This window comes from Pholis gunnellus (genome assembly GCF_910591455.1).
Source record: "Pholis gunnellus genome assembly, chromosome: 17".
Taxonomy (NCBI): domain Eukaryota; kingdom Metazoa; phylum Chordata; class Actinopteri; order Perciformes; family Pholidae; genus Pholis; species Pholis gunnellus.
This window is the reverse complement of record NC_136544.1, coordinates 6,493,285-6,507,957: the sequence shown is the minus strand read 5'-3', so window position 1 is coordinate 6,507,957 and position 14,673 is coordinate 6,493,285. Positions and strand designations below refer to the sequence as shown.

The 14,673-nt window shown below is 37.6% G+C and overlaps 1 protein-coding gene across 7 annotated transcripts in view; it reads right to left on the bottom strand.

Annotated features, from left to right (window-relative positions):
- Positions 1-14,673, bottom strand: part of LOC306709995 (interferon-induced very large GTPase 1-like) — a 62,005-nt gene that overhangs the window by 13,050 nt on the left and 34,282 nt on the right. For 5 of the 7 annotated variants that reach the window (XM_079178347.1, XM_079178350.1, XM_079178348.1 and 2 more), the window contains exons 11-14: positions 3,321-3,426; positions 3,114-3,194; positions 2,885-2,919; positions 1,540-1,648 (exon numbers count right to left, since the gene is read on the bottom strand). In XM_079178347.1, coding sequence (XP_079034473.1) covers positions 1,540-1,648; positions 2,885-2,919; positions 3,114-3,194; positions 3,321-3,426 — 331 coding nt within the window. Of the gene's footprint in view, positions 1-1,539; positions 1,649-2,884; positions 2,920-3,113; positions 3,195-3,320; positions 3,427-3,781; positions 3,817-4,059; positions 4,192-4,297; positions 4,404-4,674; positions 4,716-6,379; positions 6,489-8,390; positions 8,507-14,673 lie in introns of those variants that run through there. The other 2 variants (XM_079178352.1, XM_079178353.1) reach the window with 2 other exon arrangements.

Here is a 14,673-nt window from a genome sequence, read left to right as displayed (position 1 = left end):
CATGAAAATCTCGATTCTCAAAACACTGAAAACACTGTGTACAAATCTCTAATCTATAGGTCTGTTCCTACAACAGTTAAGTTAAATGTAAAATACATGTATCTTCAAATTATTCAGTGATGCTTTAGGCTGATCATTATGGATTAAAGTGCTTTTCTAATGATCTTCATAACTCTTGCTTATCAGTACGCTCATTATGTAAATCCACACATTCAAATATTGAGCCAGACGTCAGATTATTTCAAACATCTGGTGGAAAGACTTGATAACCCACAAATCATTAAATTCAATCAGTACCATGTTCATCTTAAAATGTTAGTGCAACTTTTTAACCAACAAAACACATCATTTGTATTTCTTCATTTTGGAACAGCTACCTGCTACGGCTGAAAATAATGCCATCAGAGCTGTGAAAGTGAATCAAAACAGTGAAATAAAACTCACTGTAAAGCTCAGTCAAGCAAAACAGAGCTGCAGATTCAGGTGATAATTCACTATGAGAACCACTTTCACATTGTAAAATTGTTGTCAAAGTCATGTAGGTACATTAGTCGTTAGTTCTGTCCACATTGTCTTCATGAAGCAGTGTCGGTGTAATTCATTAATGCCAACATTAAACATTAACTTTGCTGAAACAATGAGGACTCCAGTCTTTCTTCTTTGTGCTCCAGTTGTTCTTTCTGCCCTTTATTTCCATCATACATCAGTCCACTGTGGCAGTGGGGAGCATTTTCAGAGACCATGGCGTCTATGTTTTCCAGCAGAGCTATTATCTCTACTTCATCCATCATACTTCTTTTACATGTGTGGTATCTTTTTTCAACAAAACTGCTGTTGGCTTTCAGGTCTGTCAGTGCACTTTCACATTTTTCATCTGACTCATGAGTCACAACTGTCAATACATAAGTCATTCATCCTTTCCCAAAAGTTGTTTCTAACCACTGCACACCTGAACTGTAATGGCTGCTATGCAGGCCATTTGGTAACAACATGGGAAAGGCATGAATTTCTTGAAGGAATTTATCAATGTTTGGTAGACCAAGCATGTTAATGACAGAGATGTGCCGACCACACAAATCATACAGTTTGGTTGAAAACTGTTCCACATTTGTTTGCCCGTCATGGTCAATTAAGATGTTTTTTGATCCAATCTCAATGGAATTTGTTTCACCAATTAACACTAGTGTGAGATCAGGCATCACCATGCTGTACTGAAGGATTCAATAAGATAACATTTTGAGTGACTAAAAGCTCTGTTTCACATTTTGCTCAAATGTAATGCAGAAAATATAATGAATGTGATATAGTGACTCTCACATTATTTAATATTGAAACATTCTGAGATGTTAGACTTGTGTCCTCCTGTGTTTTCATGACCTTTTCAAAGTCATTATTTTCTCCTGTTGAAGATTGTAGTCATCGTATACGTCAGAGATTAGTTGAAATATTACGTTTTTTAATTTAAGTTTTAATAATTTTTTCCGTGTTTGAAAATCTATAAGATGTTGCTCTACAATCAATTCATAATCAAAATATTACCTTTATTATTTGATGAAGATGTCTCTGCAAATGCAATCGCCTCTGCTCCTCTGCTTTCATCATTATTCTCGGAGTGTTGAGCTTCACCAGGTTCATTCACCTGATCAAACTGAGAAAATATGTGATTTAATAAAACAATTCTCCAGGTTCTGACTGAGATTACAATATTTCTTGTGATCTTGATATAAGGAGTGTATTTTAAACCCAAAGACAAGAAAACTGCATCAAAATGTAAAACTTGAAGATCAATAACTTACACTGTTGTTCCAGTTATGAAAACAATAAAACATAAATTAAAAGCAAAGTAAAACAAAGTTTGTTCTGATAAAGCAGTCGTGCGGTTCTGAAAGAGGCTATGGCTAAAGTATAGGGGAGGGCTAACCCACACTAATGAGAGAGGAACTCTTTGCTGAGACCAATGAAGCCTCCCACAAGAGTCTACGACAAACAGTTCATGAGTTTGGCCTTTGTACATGAATCCATTTAGAAGTTATGTCTGAAACACCCGTACCATCTAAAACCGAGCGTAATATGCCAACCGTGTCACTTTCATCCTTTTATCCAAGGTGCTTTGTGGGGGGGGGGGGGGGGGGGGGGCGCTGCTATCGCTCCAGCCATTACTAAGCAACCAAAACCTGTGTGCTGCAATGACGATGACGATTAAGCTCCGGTTAGTCCTGCACTAAAATGATTAACTTCGCTTCAACTTCATGTATTTACCGCAGACTGAGAAAAGATATCTGCCAGCTGTAATTGGTTGTTCCGCGACACATTACATGCTGTGTGTGCCATAAAGTTCCAACAGTTGAACTATTTTCATCTTGAGTTGCAGCTGTCGCACCCTGAAGAATAGGCATTAAAGAACACTAGGTTTCGCTCTCGATTTTGAGCGTGCCTTCTGCATGTCTACATTGACAAAAATGAATTTGAGGGCGCAAAAAGGAGACATGTGTATGACCCCGAAGCAGTTAGAAAATGGAGAGATGATGGATCAGTTAACCAGGTTAGATCCATTGACATTAAGAACATGAAGATCAAGAACACACAATAGTAGACCAATTCAGACAACTCCAAAATAAAAGTAAGGCTAAACAATATGCACTTAATGCACTTAATGCAAGCAGGTTTATAGTTCAGTGAGAAGGAAGTAAACTTATCTCATTTCAACTCATCCACGTGTCCACATAGGGGGTTTGTAGAGTAAAACTCTGTTCAAGTCTAAACTACAAATGCAAACAACTCTAATCTTCAGCTAAAACTTGACTTGAAAATATAAGTATCAATAATACATAAACAATGCTTTATGACAATTACTACTGAGGAGCAAAAATAATCTCACATTTACCTTTGTTTTAGCTGCACTCTCCTGTAGCTCACCTTCTGCAGGGTAAAGTAACAGAAAGCAGAATCAAGCATAAAACAAATTGTTTTGGGTCACTTAACCATTCCAAGATGGTTCATTGTTCAACATGATGGATGTCCTCCACACCAAATAGACAAAATGTGTTTTATTTTAATTATCCAGATTTTGCAGAGATGCAATTCAACATTTAAAGAAATAAATTATTTCTCACGCTCTTTAACTGGTGAAGCAGTCTGAGATGTTGGACTTGTGTCCTTCACTTTGTTGACCTCCTTATCTTCATCAGGCTCTCCTGTTGAAGGGTCAAAGCCAACACATTTCAGAGTTAGTTATTTCCTTATTTTATTCACACCACTTAATTTCATTATTATTTTACTGTAAAAATCTATGTTACAATAAAGAACATTATTATTGTTACCTTTATTGGTTGCAGATGATGATACAGATTTGATTCCAGACTCTCCTCCCACTCTTATGCTGTCATCACACTTGTCTGAGTGTTTAGCACCATTCACTGGATCATTCTAATAAAACAGACGATTTTATATGACATTTAGTTAACCAGGTTCAACCCATTGGGATTAAGAACATGAAGATCAAAAGTACTCAGTGGTACACCAATTCAGAGTACAACAAAACTTAAAATAAAGGGGAAAACAATAAGTACATACTAAATGCAATCATGTTTGAAGTTTAGTGAGAAAAAAAGAAAACTCTTCTGCAAGTGTTGTCAACTGATCCATATGTCCAACCAGATGGTTCATTGAGTCAAACTCTAACTAACTAACTAACAACATCATTTTAGAAAAAAAGGGAGCGTTAAAATGAAATGTTCCTGTAAGACAATGACTACTGAGAACCAAAAGATCTCACATTTACCTCTGTTTTAGCTGTGTTCTCCTCCAGCTCATCTACTGCAAGGTAAAGTAAGAGAGAGCAGAATCAAAGATAAAACAAATTGTTTTGGGGTCACTTAACCATTCCAAGCTAATAAGATTTATCTGTAAACATTCAATGTAAATATTGAAAAGGGCATTGTTTAAGAAAATGGATGTCCTCTACGACAAATAGACATAATAGATGTTTTACTTTAATTATAATTATCCAGATTTGGCAGAAATGCAATACAACATTTAAACAAATGAAGTCATTCTCACTTTCTTTGGTAACTGTTGAAACAGTCTGAGATGTTGGACTTGTGTTCTTCACTACATCACTCTCCTCCATGGACCGCTCACCCACGTCACTGCTGCTTTCATTGTTGACCTCCTTATCTTCATCAGGCTCTCCTGTGGAAGGGTCAAAGCCAACACATTTCAGAGTTAGTTCCCTATTTTATTGACATCATTGAATTCAACTAAACAATACTTGGGTTCTTTGTCATTAAAATGTTACCTTTGTCATTGTTTGCAGATGATACAGATGTGATTTCAGACTCTCCTCCTGTGTTTTCATCATTCTTTGAGTTTTCAACATCACCAGGTCCATTCACTGTATCACTCTAAGAAAACAGGGGATTTCATTTAACCTCTAGTTCAACTTGGTAGAGCATTTGAGATTAAGATGTTGCCAGTAGAAACTCTGCCAAGAACACATACAACACTCCAGATCAATATCACACAGTGATGCACCAATCGAGTTCCAAACTTCAGTTTGAAGATTGGAACTGTTTAATTTGGCGTGAGACTTAAAATGTGATCTAACTCACATGTAGTTTTATTAATAAATGCTGTTCCATAATGATGATCACTTATGAAGTTGAAAAATCTTACCTTTACCTTGATTGCAGTTGCATTCTCCTCAATATCTTCTACTGCAGGATAATGTAAGAAAGACAAAATTGTATAGGTTTAAAAAAACAACACTGGATTAGCTAACCATGATCATTATAATTACAAAGTGTCCGTGTTAAATTTCTGGAGACCTGGGATGGAGGGGACACAATGACAGAGGGGATAATAATAACAAAACTGTGTATATATTAATATCTATTTATATATCTGGCACTAGTGTTACAAACACCACATGAAAATCTCGATTCTCAAAACACTGAAAACACTGTGTACAAATCTCTAATCTATAGGTCTGTTCCTACAACAGTTAAGTTAAATGTAAAATACATGTATCTTCAAATTATTCAGTGATGCTTTAGGCTGATCATTATGGATTAAAGTGCTTTTCTAATGATCTTCATAACTCTTGCCTATCAGTACGCTCATTATGTAAATCCACACATTCAAATATTGAGCCAGACGTCAGATTATTTCAAACATCTGGTGGAAAGACTTGATAACCCACAAATCATTAAATTCAATCAGTACCATGTTCATCTTAAAATGTTAGTGCAACTTTTTAACCAACAAAACACATCATTTGTATTTCTTCATTTTGGAACAGCTGCCTGCTACGGCTGAAAATAATGCCATGAGAGCTGTGAAAGTGAATCAAAACAGTAAAATAAAACTCACTGTAAAGCTCAGTCAAGCAAAACGGAGCTGCAGATTCAGGTGATAATTCACTATGAGAACCACTTTCACGTTGTAAAATTGTTGTCAAAGTCATGTAGGTACATTAGTCGTTAGTTCTGTCCACATTGTCTTCATGAAGCAGTGTCGGTGTAATTCATTAATGCCAACATTAAACATTAACTTTGCTGGAACAATGAGGACTCCAGTCTTTCTTCTTTGTGCTCCAGTTGTTCTTTCTGCCCTTTATTTCCATCACACATCAGTCCACTGTGGCAGTCGGGAGCATTTTCAGAGACCATGGCGTCTATGTTTTCCAGCAGAGCTATTATCTCTACTTCATCCATCATACTTCTTTTACATGTGTGGTATCTTTTTTCAACAAAACTGCTGTTGGCTTTCAGGTCTGTCAGTGCACTTTCACATTTTTCATCTGACTCATGAGTCACAACTGTCATTACATAAGTCATTCATCCTTTCCCAAAAGTTGTTTCTAACCACTGCACACCTGAACTGTAATGGCTGCTCTGCAGGCCATTTGGTAACAACATGGGAAACCCATGAATTTCTTCATTTAATGGGAATTTATCAATATTTGGTAGACCAAGCATGTTAATGACAGAGATGTGTCGACCACACAAATCATACAGTTTGGTTGAAAACTGTTCAACATTTTTTTGGTCGTCATGGTCAATTAAGATGTTTCTTGATCCAATCTCAATGGAATTTGTTTTACCAATTAACACTAGTGTGAGATCAGGTATCGCTGAAACAAAATAAACAGAGAATAACATCACTATGTAACACTGCAGTAATCGTTGAAACAGCATTGTCAAAAGTTATACAGTTTGCAGAAATGCAATTACAGAATAAAAGGTAATAAACTAATTCTCATTTTCACATGATTAGTTTGATATATTGTAATATTTCGTCAGCTTCTGAAACTCAACTGAAATATAATCTATAAAATCTATCTAAATGTACAATCAAATATTGTTGAATAAAATATTACCGCTCTCATTGGCTGCAGATGGGACAGACTCTCGTCCTCCTGCTGCCTTGTTATAGTCGTCTTCCTCCATCTTATCTGCTCTTCATCTTTACAGAGTCATGCTGTCGGCCTATGACAAAGTCATTGAGACAAGTAAAACAAACTATATCTGCAAATGCACATCAGCATTAGAGTTGATTGAGCTAATTATTTAATAAGATAAATGATAGAATCACAGATAACATTTTCAGAATTTATGATGAAAATGTCTTTATGTATAACCATGCAAAATTCTGGCACCAGTTGACAAGATATAATAGAATATAAAGCATAAGGCTCTAAGGAATCGGTACTGCTTTAAAAAAAGTACAGTAGATCAACTTCTCTCATTTATTGATATCCCTGCTGAGTAAACACACACATCCTCTTTTGTGTCCTTTGTTTGGGGAAGTAACCTCTTTAAATGTAGCCTAGCCTACATGTGGCATCTATTCACAAATATGATAAATACATACATTTTAATTATTCCATAAATCACTGCCCACATAGGCTTTGTGTTTAAATAGATTTCTGCTCATTCAAAAAATATCTGTGGTCTGAGATTTTGAGAATAAATTCAGAATATTTTGAGGAAAAATTCAGAATATTTTGAGGAAAAATTCTTAATATTACGAAGATCAAGTCATGGCATTTCAGACAGATGAGAGCGGCCGTCTGTCAAATGAGTGCTGATGACTTTAAGTCACAGGTTTTACCAAGAAGCATTATCTGAGGGGAGGATTATTTTTCACTACCAAAGTTATGGAAATGTTTAATGGTCTAGCGCAGGCATGGGCACATTTATGGACCCATAATCTAGTAAACCAGTGGTGGGCCGTCAGGGCCTGCAAAGCCTTCTCTGCTGGCTATTTTATAATTTAATAATTTTTCTTAAATAAACTACATGTATCATAAAACAGAAAACATTATATTTCCTACAATTTAAGCTTCTGCATTTTCCAAATGCACTAGTATTATTCAAACGTTTTGTTCGATTTGTAAGCCTCGTACCGAACGGTTTAATACAAATACGTAACGTTATATAGTTACAGCCCAAGAAACGAATAATAACCATAGCTGTGGCGCCATCATGTGGTTATAAGGTGGTATTTCAGCAGTGAAGGCCCAGGTATAAAATGCACAGCCCGCCACTGGAGTAATGTGGGTTTCTTAACCCTACATTAAAAGGATTTGAGTTATAAGATACAGTTATTAAACAATATGTTAGGAAGTAGTTACATTTGTCTTACAGTTACAACAGGCTCTTTAAGGGCAGCCATAATGCTGATGTGACCCGGGGTGAAAATAACTTTGACACCCCTGTTAAAATGTTATATTGATCGCAACCCGACGCTGATTTAAAACACTTCTGATCACATCTACATCTCACCATCTCGTGTGGCTTATGGTACATGCAAGTGTTAAACTTCGCCACCTCCGATTAAGTGCATCTCAAAGCTGTTTCCCAAAGCTTTCCAGAAGCACACGCAGAGACAGAGAGGTCAGAGGAGTGCACCGGCATAGCGCACCGCTCCAGAGAAAAGTAAACAACGACTCGTCTAAAAGAAGCTTCAGGTGACGGTGGTAAAAAGTTAAATAAGTTAAATTACAAAGTTGTAAAAAAAAAGATCTGTATTCGAAGGAACTAACTGACATTAAAAAAACAATCTAATGATTAAGATTTAGGTTTATAGGGTTTTAATGAGGGTTGGGGTTAGACATTTAGTTTTTATGGTTAAAGGTATGGGGCTAGGGAATGCATTATGTCAATGAGGGTCCAAAATTGAGTAGAAAGACAAATGTGAGTGTGTGCGTGTGTGTATGTGTGTGTGCAGCACTCTTAATAAAGCGTCTTCCACACAATTCAAAGCAGCAAAGACTTATAGAAAAATAACACAATATCAAACTTTAGTTGTTTAAAAGCTTATTGTCTGTTGTATAAACCACACATGCTCATATTTGACACATAAAAAGTATATAGTTTGAAACTCACCGTTTCTTCTGCGTCTACTTTCCGACGCCTGGTCTGTGGAAATGTGGGTATGCAGGAAAACTTGTTGTCCTCGCCCTTTACATAGAGAGATCAGAACGGAAACTGTTGAATTCTAGATCAGCCCTCACAAACCCGTCCCACCTGTTCTTAACAAATCTAAATGTGACGGGATAGTTATAAGGAGCTGAGAAACTCTGCAGGCACATTACTTGTAAATCAGTAATGCCAAAACCAACTTGTGACTTAAAGGAAAACAAAGATGGGCATTAAAGGTCACACTACTTAAACACTGCCAAGCCCATGCTGGTTATACTGAACACTTGTTACTTGCAGAGCAACAGCTGCAACAGGAGTTTGCATATTTTTTTTCAAATAAAGTATGCCATCTATCTAGAGATCCTTAGATATTTTCACACATAAGAAGAGGTTAGTCCAAAGAAGGACAATGGCATTGATTCAGTCTTAATTTTTCAATTTTGATTTAAACTGATCCTGATGACAGTTAAGGTAAAGCTTCAGACTGAAAGCTTGAACTTGATCATTTATTTTGCTCTCTTTTGGAGAGACCTTTAGGCTACTCTTAAGTAACTAAATGCTGCTACAGTGCAGAGTTATGCAAGAACTCCAGATTACCCAATAGATTCTCTCATCATTAGACATAATTTATCTGGAACTCTATAGCTCTAAATAGTGCGAAGGTAGATTTGACCCCCCCACCCCCCGAAAATGAGGAAAAGCTGTTGTTTACCAGGAGCAGAGAAACTCAGCATGCACGAGTTGTTTTTACTTTTTATGTCAAATGTGCAAAATTATTAATGGAATAAGACTTCCACCAGTCTTTTTGGCTGCTCAAAGCACCTGTACCACCAAAATATATTTTCTGATGGAAAATGTCATCCTACAAGGACACGTTTTTGTCTTCGACTTCTTTTGCGTTTTTTTCTTCTTCTGTGAATTCAAATTCAGTTTACATATGTGTGACTATATTATACAATACAATACTGTCCGCGTAACAATGGAGACTTAGGACGGAACTTGTATTGTTATCTTTGTGGGAACCAATTTCCGTCTTTAAACCATCATAGTGAAGACATTTTACTTCAAAGGAATGCTGAAAGTTTAAGGTTAGAATGAGGTTTATGTTAATGTTCCCATAATGATTGGAGTAAGGTGTTTACTTGAGGATTGGAAAGCGAAAGTAGGACAGATGTGACTCATGATTTCCGCGAAATCTCATAACACAATAGGACAAACCTGTTGTGTTGTCACACAAGGAACCAAACACAGCACAACACCCAGTTGGGAAGTTATCAATTGTATTATGAAATGGGTCACTTAAACAAACCCACTGATTCTTCAGTTTGCCTTTTATAGCCGAAACACTCTCATCAATCTGTTTGTTGTTTCTAGCAGCAGCAGAAAAATAAAAAGCGCCAAAAACACACACTAGCTTCCCAGCACCAAACAGCAGACCGACACAGTTAGCAACTAGCTGGCTAACACAGTGGAGCATTTAGCACCTAAAGAGACAGATTCTTCCCTCAGTTGGTTGAGTAAACATTGGACTTTTACATTCAGGAGGTGGCAAAGAAACACATCTTCAAATTAAGGCTTTTGATGCTCCATCCAACTGTTTGCCAGCATGTTTGTCAAAATGCTGCCAAAATATAAAACAATGAATGCAGTTGTATGCAAAAATTGTAATAAAGAACTGTTGCACTGATTCCTTTACGAAAGTAATTCACTCAAAGTACTTGATACTTTTACTGTACTCCAATACAGTCAGGAATGTTGTATTTTCCTGCATGTTTTGTCGGAAAGCTGCAGCTGCTAGTCGTTTTCTTGAAAGTAATACATTTATAGTAAATTCTCTTATCTAATGTATGTACTGATTAAGACTTTTTTGTTAATTCATTAGCTCACAGGCAGGTGTTGGTAGGCAGGTAAATGCAGGGCAACAGGCAGGTTCTGATACTGGTTGTACTGGTTGACAAGTTTAAAGGCAGCAGGTTCAGATCCAGTTCCAGGTAGTGGAGCAGAGTCAGAGTCGGGTTCAAGCTGCTTGAAAACCAAAGTCCTAGGCACATGGCAGCTGGGATGAACTAGCATAGGAACAAACAATCTGGGCTATATATGGCTGTATATATTAGTTCGTGAAAATGTAACGTAGCTAGCTTTGCTAAACGTTTTATTAAATAGTCTTGTGCTCTGCTGCTCTGTCTCCTCAGACAGAGAGCCCAGAGTACGCTCTGTCGCTCCAAGAGCAGCTCCGTTGCTCAGAGTGACTACTCATGAAGGAACCCCAAGACTGGCCAATCAGAGGCGGGACCTGAGATGTTTAGTTTCAGACCGGCCATACGTCGTCCAGAGTTGGCTCTCATCACCAAGCCCATTTTAATGGGAAAACAATAGTGCATCCCACGTAGACGGCAACGTAGTAAACTAATGAATTGGAAACATATCTATAAACTTTGACATTAAACAAACTGGTTTAAATTGATAATGCTGTGTTTAAGAGTTGCTGTGTAGTTGGTTGCATCCACAATAAATCTCCAAATGTTGACATCCAATTTCGTTCCCTGCCATGTCCTAAAACAGAAAGAGGGGCTTTATGGCTCCATGCTGTAGAACACACCAGCACTGCATCATCACCAGGACTGCACTCTCTATTGAGGGAAAGAAACGCTCTGTCACAATTAGAGAAAAAGGAAAATGAGGAAAAGCTGTTGTTTAGCAGGAGCTGAGAAACTCAGCATGCACATTAGTTGTTGTTACTTTGTATATCAAATATGCAAAATTATTAATAAAATAAGACTTCCACCAATCTTTTTGGCTGATCAAAGCACCTGTACCACAAAAATATATTTTCTGATGGAAAATGTCATCCTACAAGGACACGTTTTTGTCTTCTACTTCTTTTGCGTTTTTTTCTTCTTCTGTGAATTCAAATTCAGTTTACATATGTGTGACTATATTATACAATACAATACTGTCCGCGTAACAATGGAGACTTAGGACGGAACTTGTATTGTTATCTTTGTGGGAACCAATTTCAGTCTTTAAACCATCATAGTGAAGACATTTTACTTCAAAGGAATGCTGAAAGTTTAAGGTTAGAATGAGGTTTATCTTAATGTTCCCATAATGATTGGAGTAAGGTGTTTACTTGAGGATTGGAAAGCGAAAGTAGGACAGATGTGACTCATGATTTCCGTGAAATCTCATAACACAACAGGACAAACCTGTTGTCACACAAGGAACCAAACACAGCACAACACCCAGTTGTTAAGTTATCAATTGTATTCTGAAATGGGTCACTTAAACAAACCCACTGATTCTTCAGTTTGCCTTTTATAGCCGAAACACTCTCATCAATCTGTTTGTTGTTTCTAGCAGCAGCAGAAAAATAAAAAGCGCCAAAAACACACACTAGCTTCCCAGCACCAAACAGCAGACCGACACAGTTAGCAACTAGCTGGCTAACACAGTGGAGCATTTAGCACCTAAAGAGGCAGATTCTTCCCTCAGTTGGTTGAGTAAATATTGGACTAACATTCAGGAGGTGGCAAAGAAACACATCTTCAAATTAAGGCTTTTGATGCTCCATGCAACTGTTTGCCAGCATGTTTGCCAAACTGCTGCCAAAATATAAAACAATGAATGCAGTTGTATGCAAAAATTGTAATAAAGAACTGTTGCACTGATTCCTTTACGAAAGTAATTCACTCAAAGTACTTAATACTTTTACTGTACTCCAATACAGTCAGGAATGTTGTATTTTCCTGCACGTTTTGTCGGAAAGCTGCAGTTGCTAGTCGTTTTCTTGAAAGTAATACATTCATAGTAAATTCTCTTATCCAATGTATGTACTGATTAAGACTTTTTTGTTAATTCATTAGCTCACAGGCAGGTGTTGGTAGGCAGGTAAATGCAGGGCAACAGGCAGGTTCTGATACTGGTTGTACTGGTTGAGAAGTTTAAAGGCAGCAGGTTCAGATCCAGTTCCAGGTAGTGGAGCAGAGTCAGAGTCGGGTTCAAGCTGCTTGAAAACCAAAGTCCTAGGCACATGGCAGCTGGGATGAACTAGCATAGGAACAAACAATCTGGGCTATATATGGCTGTATATATTAGTTCGTGAAAATGTAACGTAGCTAGCTTTGCTAAACGTTTTATTAAATAGTCTTGTGCTCTGCTGCTCTGTCTCCTCAGACAGAGAGCCCAGAGTACGCTCTGTCGCTCCAAGAGCAGCTCCGTTGCTCAGAGTGACTACTCATGAAGGAACCCCAAGACTGGCCAATCAGAGGTGGGACCTGAGATGTTTAGTTTCAGACCGGCAATACGTCGTCCAGAGTTGGCTCTCATCACCAAGCCCATTTTAATGGGAAACCATAGTGCATCCCACGTAGACGGCAACGGAGTAAACTAATGAATTGGAAACATATCTATAAACTTTGACATTAAACAAACTGGTTTAAATTGATAATGCTGTGTTTAAGAGTTGCTGTGTAGTTGGTTGCATCCACAATAAATCCCCAAATGTTGACATCCAATTTCGTTCCCTGCCATGTCCTAAAACAGAAAGAGGGGCTTTATGGCTCCATGCTGTAGAACACACCAGCACTGCATCATCACCAGGACTGCACTCTCTATTGAGGGAAAGAAACGCTCTGTCACATTTAGAGAAAAATTAAAATGAGGAAAAGCTGTTGTTTAGCAGGAGCTGAGAAACTCAGCATGCACATTAGTTGTTGTTACTTTGTATATCAAATGTGCAAAATTATTAATGGAATAAGACTTCCACCAATCTTTTTGGCTGATCAAAGCACCTGTACCACAAAAATATATTTTCTGATGGAAAATGTCATCCTAGAAGGACACGTTTTTGTCTTCTACTTCTTTTGCGTTTTTTTCTTCTTCTGTGAATTCAAATTCAGTTTACATATGTGTGACTATATTATACAATACAATACTGTCCGCGTAACAATGGAGACTTAGGACGGAACTTGTATTGTTATCTTTGTGGGAACCAATTTCCGTCTTTAAACCATCATAGTGAAGACATTTTACTTCAAAGGAATGCTGAAAGTTTAAGGTTAGAATGAGGTTTATGTTAATGTTCCCATAATGATTGGAGTAAGGTGTTTACTTGAGGATTGGAAAGCGAAAGTAGGACAGATGTGACTCATGATTTCTGTGAAATCTCATAACACAACAGGACAAACCTGTTGTGTTGTCACACAAGGAACCAAACACAGCACAACACCCAGTTGTGAAGTTATCAATTGTATTATGAAATGGGTCACTTAAACAAACCCTCTGATTCTTCAGTTTGCCTTTTATAGCCGAAACACTCTCATCAATCTATTTGTTGTTTCTAGCAGCAGCAGAAAAATAAAAAGCGCCAAAAACAGCTTCCCAGCACCAAACAGCAGACCGACACAGTTAGCAACTAGCTGGCTAACACAGTGGAGCATTTAGCACCTAAAGAGACAGATTCTTCCCTCAGTTGGTTGAGTAAATATTGGACTTTTACATTCAGGAGGTGGCAAAGAAACACATCTTCAAATTAAGGCTTTTGATGCTCCATGCAACTGTTTGCCAGCATGTTTGCCAAACTGCTGCCAAAATATAAAACAATGAATGCAGTTGTATGCAAAAATTGTAATAAAGAACTGTTGCACTGATTCCTTTACGAAAGTAATTCACTCATAGTACTTGATACTTTTACTGTACTCCAATACAGTCAGGAATGTTGTATTTTCCTGCACGTTTTGTCGGAAAGCTGCAGTTGCTAGTCGTTTTCTTGAAAGTAATACATTTATAGTAAATTCTCTTATCTAATGTATGTACTGATTAAGACTTTTTTGTTAATTCATTAGCTCACAGGCAGGTGTTGGTAGGCAGGTAAATGCAGGGCAACAGGCAGGTTCTGATACTGGTTGTACTGGTTGACAAGTTTAAAGGCAGCAGGTTCAGATCCAGTTGCAGGTAGTGGAGCAGAGTCAGAGTCGGGTTCAAGCTGCTTGAAAACCAAAGTCCTAGGCACATGGCAGCTGGGATGAACTAGCATAGGAACAAACAATCTGGGCTATATATGGCTGTATATATTAGTTCGTGAAAATGAAACGTAGCTAGCTTTGCTAAACGTTTTGTTAAATAGTCTTGTGCTCTGCTGCTCTGTCTCCTCAGACAGAGAACCCAGAGTACGCTCTGTCGCTCCAAGAGCAGCTCCGTTGCTCAGAGTGACTACTCATGAAGGAACCCCAAGACTGGCCAATCAGAG